The 23491-nt window shown below is 25.4% G+C and overlaps 2 protein-coding genes across 2 annotated transcripts in view; one reads left to right on the forward strand and one right to left on the reverse strand.

The window, feature by feature from the left end:
- Positions 1-15460, forward strand: part of LOC113385833 (synaptotagmin-7-like) — a 53170-nt gene extending 37710 nt beyond the window's left edge. The window contains exons 7-9 of the mRNA XM_026623662.1: positions 4271-4451; positions 11601-11836; positions 15336-15460. Of these exons, the coding sequence (XP_026479447.1) occupies positions 4271-4371 (101 nt within the window). The 3' untranslated portion in view covers positions 4372-4451; positions 11601-11836; positions 15336-15460. The remainder of the gene's footprint in view (positions 1-4270; positions 4452-11600; positions 11837-15335) is intronic.
- On the reverse strand, positions 13216-15514 carry LOC113384680. The gene is made up of 2 exons (XM_026622430.1): positions 15333-15514; positions 13216-13601 (listed from the first exon to the last, which is right to left on the reverse strand). Exons 1-2 carry the CDS (start codon positions 15505-15507, stop codon positions 13468-13470), a joined length of 309 nt encoding a protein of 102 aa, XP_026478215.1. The 5' UTR covers positions 15508-15514; the 3' UTR covers positions 13216-13467.
- Between the last annotated feature and the right edge of the window lie 7977 nt (positions 15515-23491).

The raw sequence follows: 23491 nt of genomic DNA on the forward strand, positions 1-23491 counted from the left end.
CAAATGAAATGAAGACTAATCAAGCCCTAAAATCGATTCTTGCGCCTTTAACAGGAAATTAAAACATTCAAAGGAGCCCGAGCTGTGAGGGAAAAAGTTTTAATCAACTTTCTAAATGAAATGATAGAATTTCTTGTATCAAATCGATATTCCGATTGTGCACGTGGGCTAAATTAACATTTACATTCAAAACGAATTCATTCAATGGTTGTATATAGCATTTTCTTTAATTTGACATCATATATATATATATGATGTCAAATTAAAAAAAATGCTATATACAACCATTGAATGAATTCGTATATATTCGTATATATATATATATATATATATATATATATATATATATATATATATATACATAAACCTATTATGAAACTAATATGAAATGAAACTATTGTTTCAAATTGTGAACATTGTATGTTTATTTTGTGGACTTGTTCAGTATCAAGAAATGTTTTCGTTGTTCTGGTTTATTAAATTAATAATCTTTATTTTTAATTTGCAACTTTTATTTGTTCTGTTCTATCTGGACTAATTAGACAACTTTTTTGAGTGAGACACAAATGGAATTAACAAACACAACAGAAACAATGCGGAGAGAAACAATTCAAAGTTTCAGAAAATTTCATCTAAAATCAAGCTTTTTATGATGAGATATAATTATTTGACTATAAACTTGCTTATCTCTATTTAGTTTCATATACAACTATAAACCTGCAAATTTAAAAACGAAAGAAAATTTGAAAGATGGTTTAATTAACTATGTGTTTCTTTTTATTTCTCATATACAATGATTCAATGTCTCCACAGATTTTGTTCGCAAAATAAATATCATCTTCTTTTTCTAATCAAAATTATTAATCAGTTCTAATTTTAATTAATACATCGACAGCAAAAATTATCAATTGACATTGCATAGTGTGCAAAGTTCTCAATCATTTATTTGCATAAGAATTAATGTTACTCGCATATTTGCCACTTCATTTACAATATAGATTTTGTAGAAATGTTTCTTCTTACGATATTTGCGTTTGTTACTCTTTTGAAAATTTTGCATCATATTTTATTGATGAATTTTAAAATAAAATTTGCTCAAAATCCTACTATATATATATATATATATATATATATATATATATATATATATATATATATCTAGAGCATTAAATAAACGTTAAATAAATTTTTAAATTTCCTAATAAAATATGTGTCTCGACTTTCATCGACCTAACTTAGGCAAGGTTATGTGGTTCTTGGTTATATATAACAATAGATTTACATAATTCATGTGTTAAATTATTTTCGCTTTTTTTCTAATTTTGCAGACATGTCACCTTAAATTATGATTGTATTAACTTATACTCACAACATTGTTTGTTCTACATTTACCTATATGTTACCTATATGGCAACATAACACGTGATATAGTTAGCTTTAGTAAAATACATCCTAGAAAATTCAAACTTCATAGCTTCTTTATATACTTTTTCTATGTGACTACTATAACATGTTATTATTACCTTATATACTGGTAGACGAAACTTCAGCAAATATACCATATAAAATTTATTTTGAACAACATGACGGAGAAAAGCGGTCGGCAAAATAAAGTGGTCTTGTAATGCTTATAGAATTTCATTAAAGTCCCATAGAATAAATCGAAAATAAAAAATAGAAATGTCCTGATATGTCTCGAAGAGTTCTTATCATTTTGGAATTAAAAAGTACGTGTGTAGTGGAGATGTAGCATTTATATAAGTATGCATGCCTAAAATTAATAACTCTGAGTTGATTGATCGAAATTCTTGGAAATGAATTAATTCAATTATTCAGAAATAGAAACTCTCGATTGTCATTGTTTATGCGTGTAGAAAAAGTAAGGGTTTTACTAAAGTTTGAGTTCCAAATAATTAAAAGTGTAAAGTTTGGTCAACAAATAACTGTGAGTAAATATTCCGACAATTCGAGTGAAAATTCCAAATTTTGTAGAAAAATTCATATCTACACTCGGTTTCTAATAAATTCGTCTATTTAAAATTAAAACAGTTTATAAAGTTCACATATTATACTTTTTTTATCTCTCGATAAAATTCGATGCATTCACCTGAACTTTGAAATATTTGTCTAGAGTTAATCTCATTTGTCTTTAATATGTATATTAAATGTTATTAAATTAAATGTTAACAATAATGTATAATAATGTTAATAAATCTTTGACACCAATATTTAATCAAATATTGGTGTCGAAACGACTAGACTTTTTTTTCAAAACTATCGTCTATTCACTTTTTATTTCTGTGAGCTATTGTGCTCATAAAATTTTCAAAGGATAACGTGTAGGGCTATTTTCTGAAGGGCATTGCTGCATCTAATTGAATAATATATCAGCCCTAATATATAAATTTTAATAATAAAATAATCAAAATATGGATAGGTTAACCATTGGGATACCAAATTATTAGTATTTTTTTTAATTGTAATTATTCAAATCGGTTGATCCATGCTTTCGAAATCAGAGATGAAAATGAGTATCCTATTACATACATACATTCATACACACACACATACATACATTTTTTGTTAGGTATGATAAAATGTTCAGAAACCTTTGAAAGGTAAAGATATGAAAAAAGAGTGCGTGTAAAGTTCACACGCATTTGAAGTAAAACGTTTTTGTTATCACAGGATGGCATTTCAATTGTAAATAAATACATTATATAACAATTTTGAATAATGTTTATTAGCAATATGGTAACACTCGTGATGCACACATTTATAGTGCCAACCATTATACGCATTTATATAATAATAAATTATAAATTAACAATTTATAATAGCATTAAAAATATGTATATTATTTGAAAACAATCATGTAATAATTGTGTTCGAAAAACTTCGTGTAATTGAAATTAACATACATTTATTGACTGGTTGATTTTTAACTTCCCGTAGGGTAAGTTATTGTAATGGGCCGAAAATCGGAATTGAAATTTTTTACATTTCTCGACGTTTTGAAGGTTTCTGAACATTTTGGCATACTTCAGAAAAAATGGATGTGTGTGTGTGTGTGCATGTATGTATGGATACAAATTTTCGCCCACGTTTTCGGGTGTACGGATCAACCGATTTGAATGGTTCAAAAAACATTCGATTTCTATCGATAGGGAAAAGAGCTGATTAGTTTTTGGAAAAAGCAGGTCCAGCCGTTTCGAGGATACGGAGCAAAGAGTGCAGAAAATAAAAATCGACTTTTTGAGAGAACGGAGTATCCGATTTGAATGATCTAAAAAACATTCAATTAGGAATGATTGGGAGAAGTGTTTATTAGATTTTGGCAATAGCAGGCCCAGCCATTTCGAAGATACGAAGCTAAATATGTAAAAAATGGCAGTTTTTGAGAGAACTAAGCGTCCGATTTGAATGATTCAAAGAACTTTCTGCTTGTCTTAACAAAATAATTGATTCTGCAAAAAAATTTTTGTTTCATTTTTTTTTTTTTTTTTTTTAATTTTTTGTGTATCGAAAATAATTCAGATTTTATTTTCAATTCTGACTATAGTTCTAATATACTTTAAACAAGTAATTTCAACTTTGCAATTCAGTTTATATAATTCTTATAAATGTTAGACAATGTTACAATATTTATAATAATCTATTTGAAAACATTCAGTATTCTTCGAACATTTCGTTACGGTACGGGAAGTTCTAGCAATTTGCCTTAAGGCACGATGCCACCCACCCTACTAGTTTTTTTACTTCTTCGCTAGCGATATAATCTCATTCTTTGAGCAGCTATAAAATCTGTCTTGCTTAAAATATTTTTCATTTTAATAACTTCAAAGATTTATAAAAGCTATGAATAATATAGAAATTATTTCAATAAACTTACGTTTAGCACACGGCACAAATGTTTCATTTGTTTTATTATTTTCATTTTAATTATTTACGGGAAACAGGCTAAAATATTTTTCTGATTCATAAAACATTTTTCATTAAATCAAGATTTGTGCTACGATGTAATTTTAAAATGTTTATTTATCTATGTCGATTTCCTTGTTGATATCGGTACGCATACAATGTTGATGCCGGTACGCATAGAACGACAGATCTCTATTCACACGACGGCGTAACGCAATTTCCGTAGCATTCTCACAGTTTTACACCATGGTTGCGCCTAAAGAAGTTTTACTTCATAAAATCATTTTCCAGTTTCTTCAATTATAGATAATTTTAAGTAATTTGTTTCTAACAAAAATTATCTTTCTAGGTAAAAATGGCTCAGGGGCATCTGAAACGAAACATTGGCAAGACATGATCACGAAACCTCGACAAACCATCGTTCAATGGCACAGGTTAAAGCCCGAATAAGTTAAGATTACTTTAAAAATACGAAATCACATATGTATGTTCGAGGGTCAGCACGAATTTATATTTTTGAGAAATTTTGGGTATGTAATATAATAATCCTAATCCTATTTATAATACTATAGTTATGTTTTAAACTATGTATTTATTATCTTTATTCTATACTAATACTAATTTTCGTTATTCTAGACTAACACTAATTTTGGTTTGGGTTATTGAGGACTGATTGTGCAAATACAAATTTAATAACAGTCATTTTTTTTATTATACTATAAAATTCGTATAGACTTTCATTAATTTTTGATATAATATACAATATATTAGTGCAAAATCCATCGATTAACACTTTTTGTATTGCATATATATTAGAATTAACTAGAATTAACAATTTGAAGTATAAATTACACTAAAATAATTTATGTTAAAAAGAAACTTCTATTACATCGAAGTATCAGTACTCAATGGATCAAAGAATTATTTTTAGTACTAAATACAAGTAGTTACATTATTTCTGTTTGTATTTAATTAAAATTGTTTTTGTGCAATCAGCGCTCACTAAGTTATTGATTTCCATGCACTTTTATAATAGAATTAATTAAACGAAGTGAATTCAAGTTCAATACTTCTAATCAAATTAACCTTGCGTCATGTTCAATTTGTACTGAGAAACATTGATAGATTTTTCAATATTATTTACTTTTTTATTATAAATTTTGATAAGGTGCAAAGGCTTTCAGAATAGATTATTATTTGATAATATTATTTTTTATAAAATAATGAATTTTAGCGAAGCGATATACTATTTTATAAACATAATACAAAATATAAATATATTAGTATATATGATAGTTTAGAAATTTACTGAAACTTATCTTGAATGCAAGCTGAATTCAACACAATTCAAAATATTTTTGTTTATTTGAAATTAAAACATAATCACAAATTTGGACAAGGATTGGAAATTATAAAGTCGTCATTTATAAATCGATTAACGATCTATCCTAGTCAAACATCCACAAAATATATAATTAGCTATATAAATTTATTTTGAGTTATTTTTTTTTTAATTTTATTTTTAGAAATTTAACGAGCCAAACACAAATAACAAGTTGTTATTAATCAATATTCGATATTAGAAAATATTATTGAACGTTGCAAATCACTATTAAATACATTTTTTATATTTTTCTTCGGTATATTCGGCATATTCAATATTGTATTGATTTTCCATTTTAAACTCTGGCTGTGAGTTTTTAAATTTCATTATTCTCACAAAAGAAAATTATATTTTCCGTAATTTTTCATAAAAAAATTTCATATCAGATTATTACTCAAATATAATATTATATCAGAAATATAATAATATTCACATATACAAGTAGCCATCAATCCAGCAGAAAAGGCTGGATCACACAGAATTTATTATACATAAATTTCTTTAGGTTTTTAAAGTATTAATGGATTTATATTTGAATATTGAAATTTTGAATAATTTTTAGTTGAATTTCAACTATGAATTATGCAAAATTTTAATATCCAAATATAAATAATCAGACGGACTTAAAATTTTATGGAGACATTAAAAACGTTTCATATGTGTTGCACGAGCATTTAATTATTTCATGACGGCTAGATTTGTGACAATTTTTTAATCAAAATTAAAAGCTAACTATATATCGAATGTGATTAGTTTTTTTAAAGTTGTCGTTGAGAACTAAGGCATTTTTTATATATTTGCAATTTATCTTTTTTTATATTTTATTTGTTATACTTTTATTTATTTATGAATTTTTTGAATAATCAAATACAATATAAGAATATTTACCAAATATCAAAAAGACAAAACAATGTTTAAAACAAATGCAAGGTTAATCATAATCCTAGCGCACCTGATATATATTTTTTTCAATGAACTTTTAATCAGATCTTTGTATATAAATATATTAAAATTATATATTATATTTATATAAGTATATATAGAAATATAAATATATACATTAAAACGTGTATACATAGTATACATCTACATAATATATGAATGATGAAAACGTAATTCTAAAATATTTGTGAAAACAGTTTTATATGTCATTTAAAAAGACTATAAAAATTAAAAATCGTTGACAGTATTATTACATTAGATTTTTAGGCTTGATAATTGTATTAATTAATATTATCATAAAATTATTATAAAAATAAGAAAATATTAATGTTATATATAAAAAGTAATGAAAATTTGTATCGACATTAGAAATAATGAATGCTTCAAATATACGCCTTGATATATTTTCTGTGTAGAGACTAATAGAAAGTCATATGTGAGCTATAGAAGAATATAAAACTAAAGATTTAAGGTACTTTACTGTTTGCAAATAAAATAAAACTAATATTTATGATTTCGAATTTGTGATAAATTAAATTAATGTTGTATAATGACATTTTGCTATAGAATTGTTATGCATTTTACATCATTCGTGTAATGACATGAAAAGCTTCGTTAAAATCTTTAGTGTTATATTATGAATTACATAAACAATTGCTCTGATGGATCGCTAACTTTTCAAATACGAGATTTATATGTAGATATGATATCAAGAATTTTTTATAGCTTTTGCTGTTATGTTATTGAAAAAGTTGATTGGGCGAATTTGTGAGAGTTTAGTGATTTATATTAACCCCATATAGTAAATTTACTTATAAATAATTTACTTATATTATACTTTACTATTTATACTTTAAATATGAAATAGTATATATTATTGTAATGTAATCATTTTGAGTCTACAGATTTCATAAGAAGTTCATAGTCTATTTAACAATTCATTACTGATGTACATTTATCAATATATATCATTATATAACTTAAGAGTTTGAAGGTTAATGAAAATTGCAGAACTATGATATGTTTACTATTTCATATTTAAAGTTGTTAGAACTATAATTTTATGGGAGGTATAATACAAGAAAAAACAGTTTGTATCAAGATTCATGCGTTTTAGAACAGACATTTTTCTCAGAATTTATTTGATTTTTTACATAAATTCATAACATTCCTAATACCGTAGGTAATAACATATTTCTATTATTAGTTTTGTGTCGAAACAATCATAAAATCATAGAATTTTTATTTTTTTTAAACTAAAGTATTCAGTTCGAAAACACATAAAGGCACAACTTACAAATTTGAGAGCTATATTAATTACAGAAAATTTTATATGATAAACTATTCAGGTAAATAGGTATATTTGCAATACTAAAGTGATACCTATATGAGCCAGTTCTGCAGTAAAATAGACCAAGGCTACGGTAGCGCTATTTTGCGCTACATTTTTCATATAAAATAGTACTAAAAACTGTCCAAATGCTATGTATTTGCTGTGCTATCGGGCGTTTTAGACATAAAATCTATCTTGAAAATTCAAAACCTCTGATTGCATAGGAAATACGATGCTTTTGATCGTTTTTAGTACCATTTTTTATGAAGAAAGTAACGAATCATAGCGTTGCCATAACAACGCTATTTATTTTATCGGAGTATTTGCCACTGCTACTATGTAGCATAATTCCATCATTTATAATATGGAAATATAAATATTTTCTTAATAAAATCTTTTATCAAATCAAAATCTTACTCTCAAATTTGTTTTAGGTTGCGGATTTATTAGGTGACCTTAAATTTAACATTATCTTTTTTTTATTGTAAACGCATGATTAGTTTTAATCTTTATCAAGATTAAATCAATATATTTCACCAATAGACTAAGTTCAATGGCAACGATGAATTTTATTAAACTGAATCTGTAAAAAGCGTCACATTGCAAAACATTAAAATTCAGTTTCTCAAAATCAGACTAAATCAGGTGCATAAATAATAAAAAATGAATATTACTGATTTAATAAACCATATCTTGTGCAACTTCACACACATATTACAGAAAATACCTAATATCAATACAAAGAAATTACCTTAACGTATAATAATATACAAAAAGTTTTAGTGACTAGAAAGTATGAAAGATGGGTAATAATACTAAATGTTTATTGTCTATCATAATGGTTAACGTACTAAAATGTACCTAAATCAAATAGATTAATATAAATTACTATTAAATAGTAACAAACGAGTTGCATTGTCATAATCTTTTGAAGAGTAAAGTGTATGTGGGCTCATACGCACTAGTGAAAAAATTGTGCGTCTATATAAGTGTGCGCTGCCTTGTGTGGAGAGGGTCGTGAGTTCGAGCTTGCGCTCTTGACAACTTGATATCGTGCAGTAGCGATGTTCATTTACACTTGGAAATATAGATGAAAAATATCTTTTCAGTTGAGAATAGCTCATTTCGGGCACTGCGGTGTAAAATGACGATCGATAATCTCTCACCTTATACTTCCCTAGGGCAGTGCACCCATATATATAAGTGTGTGTGATTGTGTTTGTATTTATATAACCGTAAAATTGTATAATGCAACGATAATTATAAATGGATATAGCCTAGTCTGTCATTTTGTAATCGCACAACATTTTAAATGCTATAGTTGTAAGTCGTCATTAATATCACTGCATTCATATTATAATAATGAATATTCAGTATATATATATATATATATATATATATATATATAATTCAAACATAATTAAAGGAAACTATCTTTAAAAAAGCTTTAAACTGCAAACATTACACTTATTATTTTTACAATCGTTTAACTTTTTATTAAAAACTATCTAAAACTGATTAACTGATCATTTTTTCTGAAAGTAATGTACACAAATATATTTACATTGCTAAAGATAATCATTTGTCTAAGTTGCCAAATATTGCGTTTTGAGAAATGAAAATTCAGTGACATATTTATGGAATTGACATCAAATATTTACTTTGCAGTTTCATGATAAATACGTTTACGTTTATCAAAAATAGATATAAAGTTGTATATAAATTTGGAAAGGTGAAACATTTTTTGGTTATCTTATATGACTGATAAATCGCAAAACAAATTTTGTTCGAACAATTTCATTTGAATATTCAGAAGTTGGCATTTTATTTTATTGACTATTTCTTATGGTATAGTACAAGTAATTGCCAAATGTGTGCAATTTTCGTAACAATGATTACATTAGGGTACATATATATCGCAGATGCATTTGGAAGAAATTTTTAGTTCGAAAATGTTCATTAATAATCGTAGAATTTGTTGATTGATCATTAATCTGACTTAACAATTAACATAATTGTTAAATTAAAATTAAAAATATGTTTTCTTTATATATATATATATATATATATATATATATATATATACATAAAAAAAGGTTTTTTAGCAGGATTTTATCCAGTTATTGAATGTAGAGTAAAATATTGATATACGTTTTAAGTTAGATTTTAATTTTCTTTATTGCATATAACACACAATTGATTTTAAAAAGTACACAAAAACGTCACATTTAGTTAATTTAAAAAAGATATACTTAATTCGAAATATTAAAGTCATCATTCATCATGACAGTATGAATATGAGACAAAGTCAAACAGGATGACTTATTATTACATTTAATCTGATTAAGTTTCGTATTATGATTGAATGAATGCCTGGAGAAAATATATAATATATATACATATAATGTATATGTATAATATATATACATATAATGTATATATATATATATATATATAAATTAAATTACAAGTATATATACCTGACTATATTGTTGTGTAAAAACTCATATAAATATCGTATCAATAAAACGCCTTTTATATATATGGAAATTAAAAAAATAAAAAAGAATGCGAATAATAAGTTAGATTAAGTATTTCAGTGTTAAATTTAGCCAATGTGCATACTGAACGCTGACCTTAATCTTTTAGTTGTTTACTGCATAGTAGGCGAATAAAAGTGAATTAGATTTTCTAGAAATCATATTAAGTTTATTATTTGTATTATGACAATTATGGGAAAAGTAAATGTACGACATATTTTAGCATATTATACAATTACTACAAGACGAGAAAATATACAATTACATAAGGTTTTTATTTTAAAGTGACTAATTCAGCAGCGGTGTTCAGAACCTAAAAATTTCGGTTTATTATCAATTTTATATCAATCCATGAAGTTTAATAATATTAATCTAATCAATTTTTTTTGGGAATGTAGCTTGAAAATAAAATTCATTGAAATATGCGTTGTTTTTACAAATACGTATATATATAATATCAAATAAGGATATATTTAAATAAACCCTAACTAATTGTAAAGGTTACGTATATATACATCTTTCGAATCATGTAACTTCAACATATTATGAATGAAATCGAGCAAAAATCATATATTTTTATTAAATCTGAAATTCGATAATTATTTTTCGAAGTATATTTGAATCATGTCGTTAGTTTTTTGAATGATACTGAATTATTTGAATATTTAGAAAATTATTGAGTAGTTATAATGTGTTGAGCGCTGTAGGTTTATATACCTACCCTGTGATGTGCTTTCTGATAAATATTATTATGTTTAGATTGAACAAAGAATTATAAAAATGTTATTTTAAAGTATATGTGTTTTCGATTTAGGCTTTAAGTTTGCAAGATTATATATATATATATATATATATATATATATATAATCTGTATGTAATTATCTATATAGTTATAAAAATATAAATAATTATATTTATTTTTATTAGGATAAAGTTGTTGATGTACATAAGTGTTAGCAAATTAAGTTAGTCAAAATATATTGTAGTACTATAACACATTCTTATATAAGCGACAGGACATACTTATATAAGTGTATATATACATATATATATATATATATATATATATATATATATATATATATTTATATTTATATATATATATATATATATATATATATATTTGTAAAAGTATGCATTATAACATAAAACAATATATTTAAAATAAAAATATTATATTAACTCCTTCTACGGTTGAGGGTTTTATTTAACATTATTTGAGCTTATTTAACTATTTGTTATTGGTGCATGTTTTTGGGCATAGTATATTTTATAAGTTACGAATTTATCCGTACAATGCCCTATTTTATTTAAGTATTCTTTATAATTCTAGTAGTTGTTTTCTTCTGTATGTTTTATGTTCAACTTTCTTTATGTTTATATGATTAGGTATAAAGAACCTGGGACGATCAGATATGTTAATTTTATCAAAAATGTATTTGTTATTTTTGTTTATAATGATTTTTAATATTTTGAATAGAGACAATACTGAAGCAGTTAGGAAGATTGGATGAAACCTAGATATCTGCTTTTGTTTTATAGAATGGATTCAAGTAGGCCAAAGAAAGCTATTTTAGGAAATTTTGAAGATTGATTTCAGAAATATTGGATTGCCAAACCTACATATAGGGCAAAAGATTAATACATGATTTTACCTAGGTAATACAAACCGTAAGAAATCAATATTGCACCAAGAGGAAGAAGAATCCCCTTAAGGTATGTTGATGACCTTGTGGTTTTATAGAAGACTAATTTTCAATCGCATGTTATGATAGTCTAAAGAGTTAATTTGCAATTTATAAGTTATGGCAAATCAAAACTGATGAATGTATCCAAAAGTAACTATTTGAATGTCTTCACTTATTGGGTATGTATATTTGTGTATTGGGCATGTGCATTTATTTACATTTAGTCCTGATAATATAGCTCATAAAATTTTAAACTTTCTCAAAATATATTGATATCTTTAACGGTTAAAGTTATTGCTAGTAGAAGTAAACAGCACGATTTTAAGCTATCACTTAATATTAAACTTTAGCTAATATTTCATAATTCCTTAAAGCTTTCCATCATACATAAGTTTATGGATTATAGTCGACAATTAGTAGAATCATTTTGATAAACTTTTAAAAATCTGAACTGTTCAAAAACTAACACACCAAATGTGTATCGAAATTTTTTTGATGTAATTGAAAGGAAACAAATTCGTCATAATTAACAGTTAAAAACTTTATTTTTGGTATTTTATGAATTACTTATGACATCTTATTTTTTGGAATTTTATAAACTATTTACTAGGTCTCATTTTTTGGAATTTCATACATTATTTACTAGATCTATTATTTATCAAGATTTCACGTTTAAAACTGTTTTTAGAATTCAAAAAGGTCCCAACATTTGTCAAAATTCAAAATACCAGTTATCTTTAAGTTGTTGTGAAAAAGATTTTTTCTGAAAAGTAACTTGTTCACTACTTGCTATTTACTATATGAAAATTTTGCTGAAAACCTATAAAAAATAACATGAAATAGAGCTCTGTAATAAAACGCACATTCAAATTTTTATTATGATTTATTACAGAAAAATATACATATAAAAACGTATAGTGATCAAAATAATCAAATCGTAAGAAATATTAGAAAAAAATTAAAAAATTAAAAATTAAACCGTGTACTGAAACTTCATTATTTAAATTTAATCACAGCATATTTTTTAAACAAAACATAGTAGCATATAATATAAAAAATACATTTATATAACACATTAAGTTTAAAAAATAAAAGAAAGCAAACTACAAAACAAAGTTTAAATTTTTCAAAATCAAAAACCGTAGAATAAGTATCAATTATAAGAATTTTTTTATTGCTTTTTTAATATTTTTATATAACTTACATGTAATAATACATTTCTTTATCATAGAAACTTTTTATACATGCTATTATTATCTATATGTAAAAGATTGTGCAAAAATATTTGAGTAAATTTTCAAATCAAAATAATACGAAACTTATAATCAAGCGGTTAATGTAATTTTTTTTTTTGTTCTTTTTCGACATTATTATCTGAACTGTTTTTAAGACTTAGTTTGTGTTTCTCAATCTCCAAAATAATTTATCACCATGAAATATCTCTTATCATATATTTTTAAACTTAATTCTATAGGTACAGTTGATTATGATCCAATTTGGTTTATGAATAGCATCACTCCAAAGGAAATTTTAGCTGTTTTCATGATATTGCATTTGTTTTTATCTTCTATTTTGGTGGTGGAATGTTTCTTATATGATGAGTTTTTTTTTATCTAAACTTAAATAAATGTTTTAAAAATTCAGATATATTTAAGAGACTTAAGCCTTGGTGGTTGTTGAGTCAGCGGCCTCTTCTTGGGGTTTTGGCAACTCTGGGTATTCGAGTTTAGCACCATCTTCACATACGAATTTGGGGCAGCATCCAGGGAATGGGGCGGTTTTGTTGGTCTTTTCTGTAAATCATTGGCTATGATTAGTGAAACTTCATCGGATAAAAAAATTATATATATATATATATATATATATATACAATATATAATATGTATGCAATATTAGCATAGGTTAATATACTACAAAGTTTGACGAAAAATTATAAAATTTTAGGTTAATATATATTTAGAAAATTGTATAATACAATAAAATAAATAACAAGTTATCGGTAATTTTCAACTTGATTTTTATGCTATTTATTTACTCGACATGCTAGATATATTTTATTCAAATTTATTGAAGTTCTGTACAATTTAGTAAAAAAGAATCATTTTTGCTTTGGGCATCGTAATACATTTATTCTTAGCCATATAAATGCCATATAAACTATTTTGTCATTTATAATATTCACTTAAAAATACATATCTACACATTTAGTCATGAATTGTTTCTGTGTTATGTATTAAATTTTTTTTATTAAGTATATTTATTATAAGTGAATATTATAATATACACCATGTTATTTGCATATAAAATCTGAACTTTCAGAATTAAAATTATGAAAAAAAGTTCTGCAAGATGGGCTTTTATTTCTCTGCATAATGCACTAAATAGGCTTAAATGATGCATTTATTGAAATTTTCAAAATATTCAAAAAGATTCGATAATTTATGATTCTTTTTGTTTCTCAATGTTCAAACAATTTACTTGTTTAAGAATTTCTGAAGATTCGAGTAGTGAGGTACCAAATCGAGATTTTCTTGATTCATTGATTCGAATTAAAAACCTGATTCGAAACAACTCGAATTGGACTTATAAGATCAATCATAAATATACTTATGGACTAAATAACAAAAAAGGCCCTATCGGTGTATTTATTTAGTAAATGTAAAGACATATTATTTTAGAAAGTGTTGACCAATATTCACAACGAATTGTACAACCATAAATTCCTATCCGCAAAATATATTACAAAAAATATTAAAAATGATGCATTTTTGAAGGCTATAGTATTCATTTCATTGCATTATACAATTTTCTAAATATTTTTCAACTTAAACTCAATCTTATAATTTATCGTCAAACTTTGCGATATATTTTTGAACATATATCTTTTTATAAAAGAAACTAAAAGTATTTTATAAAACTTATTCGGTTATTTCACATATAAAGCGCAATGATAAAATAGGATATATGAAAGCTCTTTGGAATCAGGAAAATATATTAAGTATATAAACTGTTATGAAAAATAATGTAATAAATCAATGCTTCGAAAAACTTTGTACCAAAATATAGCACTTTCCAATTGATGTAGATATCTAGTAATGTACTTTTGCGTTGTAGTTTTTGTTGACTCATACGGCATTCATAAAAATCGTTTAATTTAAAATTTTTAAAAAGTATTGTCATAAAATTAAAAATTGAAAAAAATGCAGTAATTTTGAAATTCAAGTTTCAGCTATAAATTTCTATGTATTATTTTTTTATTTTTTGCAAATTACAAAGAAAGGGCTCGACCGATGATCGCGCAAAACTGATAAACGATAGTCCTCATTGAGATACATCGGATGGCATTTAAATTAAAAAAAATAAAAATTGAAAAAAATGCAGTAATTTTGAAATTCAAGTTACAGCTATAAAATTTTATGTATTAAATCTATCCGACTAGCCACGTAAAATGGGTCAAAATACTTATTAACTTTAACTATTTCTTTTATTAATTCTTCAGTCATAATAATTTTTTTTTCTCTTACCAGTGTCCAGTTTGCACTTGGGGTTGGCCAAAGGCAATGGTCCGCAGTCTTCAACCAATTCGAGCAGAGCTGGGCTTTCTTCGGTTACGACGCAGGTGGATTTGCCGCAGAATGGGGCCAAGTCCCAGGACTTGCCGGGCTCAACGGTGGCGCAACGGGTGCTGGCGAAGCACATGCCGGGGAAATCTGCAAGGGTAAAGGTAGGAATAGTTAATAAGTTTTATTTATTTTGTTTTTTTTACTATTAAATTTATTAGTTTGATCGATAATTGGGGTAAATCAAATTACTAACTGAAAATAATAAAATTATAATTATATTAAAAAAAAATTATAATTATAAAATTGTTCGAAGGGAAAATTCAACTAGTTGTAAGTGGCATTTTGCCTTGAGGCAAGTTGCATGAACTTCCCGATATGTATAAAGAATCGACTTGATCAATAATAAATAAATTATTTATAAGTATGCCAAGTGGAATTTATTACTCACTATTGAAAATCGAATTTGCTTTTAGAAATCGAGTGTTTTCTAAAAGCAAATGTCCAAATTCTGTAAAGTTTCATAATTGTACTAGTTTCCGTATGATTTATAATTGTTTAGTAAGTTCATTAAAACCAGGTACTATATCGCCATAACCAGTAAAATGTCTTAACTTAACAAACGTCAAACACAAACGCTGTTAAAAAATTCATCAAAATTACGGCCGTAATATTTTATGATCTTTAAGACCATGATATCTACCCAACCAAGTATCTACCCAGTATCATTCCCAACCAATATATTTCGATTTTTTTGATTTTTGATTTTTTGCAAATTACAAAGAAACTGCTCGATGGTCCGCATCAAGATACATCGGATGACATTTAAATTTTTGTAATCGGTCTATCCGTTTTTGAGAATACGTCGATTTACAGTAAAAAATCTGTTTAAACACACACGCACACACACATGCTCTTACCAAATTTGGTCGCAAGCGATTTAGAATGACTTGAAACGTCGTGAAAACATAAAATTAACCAGTCGGATTTTTTTATGAAAACATAAATTTCTCCTTAGAGAAGTTAATAATGACTTGCGAAATCGTCTATAAATTATTTTGTTCTGCCAATTTGCTTTAGATGGTAATTATAAAAGTGTATTATTTAGTAAATAACATTTTACGGATCAGAAATGCACTTGGCGTTTACTCAAATGATAATATCGAGATAATTGTCGCCTTTTATTATTTTAAATATTTTTCAAAACTGGTTATAATTATTTCATTAATTCATTTTTCGAAATGATATGCAAACCACTAATCTTTATGTAACATGATAACTATGCCTAAAAACCGTTATACCGTCTAATTTTTCGGCAGTCTTAACACGGGTATTCACCTTAAAAATATCGGTATTTTTGATATCGAAACATAAGCGTTAATTGATACAAGCCACTTGATTTTCAATTTCTGGGACCCATTTAAATTATAAATCCCATTATCGCTAGAAACAAATATCTCTTTAGGTCATTCTTTTGTCTAAACAAGTTTCAAATTATTATCTCGAATAGTCAAAGGGCTTCATATCGTGCCTCAACACTTTAGACTAATATTTGTCATTCAAACTATTGATCATTAAAAACTAATTAATATTTAAAACAAATTTTTATTTTTTTATTTTATTATCATCATAAATAGGTTCATAAATTTTATTGCTTAATAAACAATGTTATTAAGCAATTTTTAAGCACTTCACATTTTATAATAGTAATGGAGAGTCATATTAATATCGTTTACTTTTCGTCATCAACAATCTCAATTGTTACAATAAAAATTACATAATAAAATCAGTTAATAAAAAAGCGTAATTAAACATAGCTTACGTACCGCAACTGTGAAACAATTCGAATTGAGCAATAAAATTTTAGTGTTTCTACTATTCACATTCTGATTAAATCTGCATTTAATTCCGCAGTTTAAGGCTTTGCAAAATCCTCATTAAACTACTTTAGATAAATTGCGACAAAAAGCGAATTTGATTGCGCCGATGGTGACATAACAAAGATAATGAATGATAAGTTTGGAAAGTTTTGTAATAAATATTATTACATAAAATTTCAGAGGGTAATAAAATATTGACATTTAAAAATATATGTCAGAGAAGATATTAACACGTTGTGATTATATAAGTAAATGTTCGTGTACTAAGTATTGAAACAGTTCCGTACCCAACTCGTAAGTACAAATATAAAAGTTCTTGGACATAAAACAGATATATTAGAAATGTCACAAATTTTATGTATAATATTTGAAAAATCTTTCCAAATGGAATATTAAAGACAAAGAATTGTATCTCTATATAGACACATATCTATCAACTTAAACATACGCATGTGATTAATGTGATTTATATGTTTTACCAAAATGATCCAAAAGATTGACATGCATAAATCTGAAATAAATGTTCTAAAATAATTATAAGTGTGTCATTGTTATTAAACTTTTTTTAAAATTTCACTATTATTGCCAATTGCATATTTGCATATTAGTAAATTTGCCTGCATATAGTTGCTTTGTTGTATTTCCTATAATTTGTCACAAATTTCACATTTCACAGTTTACGACATTTTTAGCCATTTTCCTATATTTTCGAACAAATACAACATTTTTAATCAATTTGCAGTATTTTCACCCAAAATACGAGTACTTTTTGTCAATTTACAAAATTTTCGTGCAATTGGCGACATGGTTTGTTAATTTGCAATATTTTCGGGTAGTTTTCAACATTTTCCACATAGCAATATTCATAAATTTGTCAAATATTAAAATTGAAACACGTATTATTGAAAATACTAATTTATTGTTTTGTATTCTATGTATATATTAGGATTTGAATTGTATTTTTATGTGATTATGATCATTGAAAGTAGGTCAGTTTGCATTGTTGTAGACATGACAATTATTACAAATATTGAGAGAGTTTTCATTCATTTTCAAGCATCTACATATATATATATATATATATATATATATATAATATATATATATAAATTATAAAAAATTTTGAACAGCTTAAACTACGTTAAAACTATACCCCTTAATAATATGAATAGAAGGAAATAGTGCAAAGTAAGGTTTATACAAAAACCAGCATTTTAGAAAATCGGTTTTGAAATAGTATTTCATAAAAAAAAGAACACAAAATTTCGAGTATGAAAAGTTTTTGACTCAAATTATTTACTGTTCTATGTCTATGTTATTTTTTTATCCAGTAAAAAAAAACATATTTGAGCAGGATTAAATTACCCTAAAAAAAATTATTTGTTAATTATATCCATAACTTATATAGATAAAATGATGGCGTATATACTTTTACTGTTATTTACTGTTCTATTTCGCTGATATTTTTTTATCCAGTAAAACAAAACATATTTGAGCAGGATTAAATTACCTTAAAAAATTTATTTGTTATTCATATGCATAACTTCTATACATAAAATGAGGATGTAAATACTTTTACAAACAAACGAAGATCGAGTATCGATTTGCAACATTGTTTTCATCTATCTGGTACCACTGGCTTCATTTGATATTATTAATTTTTTCAATGATATTCATACAGCAGAACCGATATTTTTAACTAAAATAACAGTTTTCGAATTACATAATTTTCTCTTTCTTACTTCGCTGGTTTTAAAAACCGACAAACCTTTGCGCAAAGGGTTTTTCAACTGTAAAAGTTCGACGAGATTAGAAGTTCTTATGTGAGATTTACTTAGTAAAACATATTTCCATCTTCATATATATTTTTTCCAAAGTTTGATTCATTTGGATAATATATAATAATTGTACAACACTGGTCTATGTATCATACACCAGTTCGGGCTTTATTCCTCGTGCACTGGGACGTGTCTCTGTGTCTCTGGTAAGATGTATGGCCGAGTCTTATTCGCAACTTGGCGAAAGTTTCTTGCATAAAACATTTTTATTATTATTGCTAAACGGGTTTCATGACGTAAATCATTATTTCAGTTCGAATGTATTAGCATGTACCTACTCATATTCATCATGGTAAATGTGGGTGTATGAGTCGAGTGAAATTCATCATATGGCAATGGATGAAATGAAGTAAATTATAGAGTAATAAAATTTAAATTAATTTATTTAATAGTGCATTTTCACCTATTACAAGAAATTTTATTCGCTTTTAGTTGTAAATTAATTTGGCGTATATCTGTTTTCGTTGTGTTTTTAAATTATAGTGGCTTTTATTCTTAATATTGTCTAATAATGCGCTTTAAATTAAGGTGATATTTGTTTAAACATTTGGCAATTTAATACGTATTGTTTTATATAAGCATGCTTATTTTATTTATCTTTTTAAGATATTTGATGGGTATTTGTAATTTCATTATCAAGTAATTGTAAAGATTTAATTTAAATCTAATACTTTATAAAAACCGGGACAAAAAGTGTAAATCCGGAATAAATATTGCTTTTAAAAAAACACGGGACACAAGGTGAAATCCGTGGTAATATTATACAACTTAAAAAGAAAATGAAAATTACATATCTGTATCAAATAGTACAGATGCAATACACCAATTAATACAGAACACAGAATTAAAATATTTAAATATTAAAAAAAAACATGTTCTGAAAGATTCAATTTTGTTGCTTTTTGTTATCATTATAAAATAATTGTTTTTCTTTAATTTCGCTCAAAAAGTAGCCCTATCTTATACAACTTACAAATATTATACTTATTTTATTATTATGTTTAGATCGTTCATTATTTTTTAATTTATTGTTTTATTTATTAATTACATATATCAAAAATATTTAAATTTCAAACCCAAGTTCTTACTAATTGCATTGCCTAAAATTTTAATAAAATATAATAAATAAGAAAATCGTTGATAGATTTATAGCTGCATTAATTCATTTCATATCTAGAAATATCCCAAAGAGCTATTGAGATAATTTATTCATATTTGTTTGTTATGATATTTATGGTAAACCAATATTTTTTCAAACCATTTGAAAGTAGCAAATTTCACTTTGAAGCATTGTGTATTGAAAATTTCTCCTCTATAAATAATTAATATTTATGCAAATTTTATAAATCAGCTTATCTATAATATCTCTTTATTGTTTGGGTGTTATATTTGCACTTTCACCTTGTAACGGGTATAAATACTCTTTACATTTATAAATAAAAATACATATAGAAAAATTCTTCTACTTAGCAAGTACATTTATGTACAAATATATACTAATCAATAAAATATTCGAAATATGCACAAATCTATTAATTGAAAGTAGTTCAACCATTTTACATCGGCCGTTCACTTCGAGATCTCTATGGATAGAGATGTGAATATATTATTAATATGAATTTATTTTCTTGCTTATACAGGTTTTTTGTATAACTAGAAATTTATAATTATGCAAATTAATTCTTTCTACTTGTCAATTATTCAAGATCAAAGACCAGTATAAAATTTGAAACATTTATTTTAAATCTGTTATCGATATTGATTTGTGCACAGTGTATATGAATATGGACACGTTTGAAAAACGAGTTTCAGAGATATTTTGTAATAAATTTAACTGTAACTAGTATATATATATATATATATATATATATATATATATATATATATATATATACACGATATACGAGTTTATGAGAGTAAATAAAATCATTCGATCAAATAATTTCTCTAATATCGCTTCCATATTCCGAGTTGATCAATATTAATCAATAAATCAATATTAATTCTAACCTAATTCAATTAATTAATTACCTGCTCAACTAATTTATATATAGCTAAAACTATGGGTACAAAGTTTTTTTTTGTAGAATAAAAATTCATATAAGAAATTAAGAAAAATTTGTAGATGAAAATTCCTTTTTTTAATATTTATATAAATATTAATATACTAATGTAACGAACGTATGTTGAATAACTACTACAATTATTCTATCATCCGATTCGGAAAATTAAAAATGAAAAAAAAAATGGACAATATATTTTTTTAAAAAATATATGCATCAATTTCAAATTTTTACTCTCATCATTTAAAAGCGTTCATATTTGTACATGCCCATGCTCGATGAAAATGTAAACAGAATTTTACTTCAAATTTATATGGAAAGCTTGTTGTTTGTATATAGTGCAAGCAATTAAATTAAAAGACTACTTCATTTGTAGCCAAAACTAATTAAAAATTTAATAAGATGTGTAGAGGAATGCTTTTTCCTTTACGGTCTCATATATTTCAAATATATGAATAATATACATATCTCGTATGTCTACTTGAAATAATATTTCAGTAAACATAATTTTATTATTATTAATTATTATTCACTATTCACATCTTAATAAAATTTGGATAAAATTTACTCTGGAAATTTCTTTTTTATATCAAGAAATATCCTACAAACCCTAGATCATTTGATGCAATTTCCAAAGGCATGTGTTCTCTAATATAAAACCTCAATTAAAAACAAATCTTTTACACTAAATAATATTTTTCACGTATTTTAGCAACAATTGTATATACTTCCATATTATATTTAAACAGATTAAGGAACTTTTGTGTTATTCACATATTCGGCACTCCTTCGGCTAACGGTTCAAATAATTAACAGTCCGCTAAATGTCTATTGTTAATACCATACCAAATTGATTTTTTTCTAAATTCTACTATTATGTACAAATTCACGTATTATTACCGAAATTATCATAGGCTATACATGTTTCTAGTGAATGTATTCAATATACATACAGACAATTCATAATTGTGCTAACCACAATCTTGACGTTTTCCTAAGAACACGATCATGAGGTAATCTGCATTACGTTACACACAACGATTTTGTCCAAGGTGAAATAATTTTTTTTTTGTAAAAATACAAGGATTTTGCCATTGTAGTCGACAGATTCAGATTGTTTGAATATATGTACACTTCATACATTTATATCAATATTGATAAAGAGTTGTACAGGTAATTATATAATGACTGTGAGAAATCGGAGTAAAAATACAGTTAAAATTATAGTTAAAAATAGATTATGTAAATGGAAGAAAAATTTGAAAAACCACTATTGTCATACTTTGGAAATACCTTAGACAGATCACTAATTATTATAATGCATTAATTTGAACAATAGTTCACACAGTACGGTTTTTTTCACATAGTTGTATATGTTTGTCGCGTTGGAATAACTTATTGAGTTTTACTTTGTTACATTATTAAAAATTTCTTCCTTTCCTTTCTTTTAAAGTCAATTATTGACAATTTTCTGCCATAATTGTGCATCTATGAAATACTATGTTCAAAATAAATTAAATATATTTTTAATCTTATACATATATTATCTGTTCATAAGAGTGGGTGAAATTCTACTTCATATTTTTATTCAAGAAACTTTGTCTAAGAAACCATAGGTCTAGAGAAAATTTCGAGACAGTGAGCTTTTCAATAAAAAATTTTCTACATTTATTTTAATATCAAATTACAAGAATTTCATGTTTTCTCGTTCTGGAGTTTATCGAATTAGTGTATGAATGATTATAGCAATGACATCCAAAACGAAATTTGTAAAATATTAGAGGCCTGTGAAAAGTGGTGTGATTATAAAAATTAACGCTTAGCAAGTTAGATTTGACGGCCTGCAAAATTTTTGAATTTTTTTTTATGGAAATTATGCTATTTCCATACAAAACTTTGATTAAATTGCGCTCTATCTAAAAGACAATTTTAAGAGCTAGAACTTTAAAATAATTGTTTTTATCAATTTGAAAACATTTGAGCCCTTGGGAGCAAGGAAATTCGAAAATGTCCATATTAAGTATCACCCTAATATATATATATATATATATATATATATATATATATAAACTTGTTCGGGATAGCAATGTACACCTGTGGGCACCTATGCACGTATGTCATATAAAGTTCGGTTTATTGCAGCATGAAAACTTAATAAGATCTTAAAGCTCATGCGAAAGGGAAGCTCAGGGTTGTGACAATATTTGAATTTTATCATCATTTGTAAAACTTATTGAAGCAATGTATATTGTATTAATAATGAATGCACGATGATGAGTTTCTTTTCCATGTTTTGTTTAATAATTTTTTATAATTCCAGCAAATTTAACTTTCAAGAAATT

Source organism: Ctenocephalides felis, unplaced genomic scaffold, assembly GCF_003426905.1.
Source record: "Ctenocephalides felis isolate EL2017-DRISC unplaced genomic scaffold, ASM342690v1 CF-g0.4_SCAFFOLD_03571, whole genome shotgun sequence".
Lineage (NCBI taxonomy): Eukaryota > Metazoa > Arthropoda > Insecta > Siphonaptera > Pulicidae > Ctenocephalides > Ctenocephalides felis.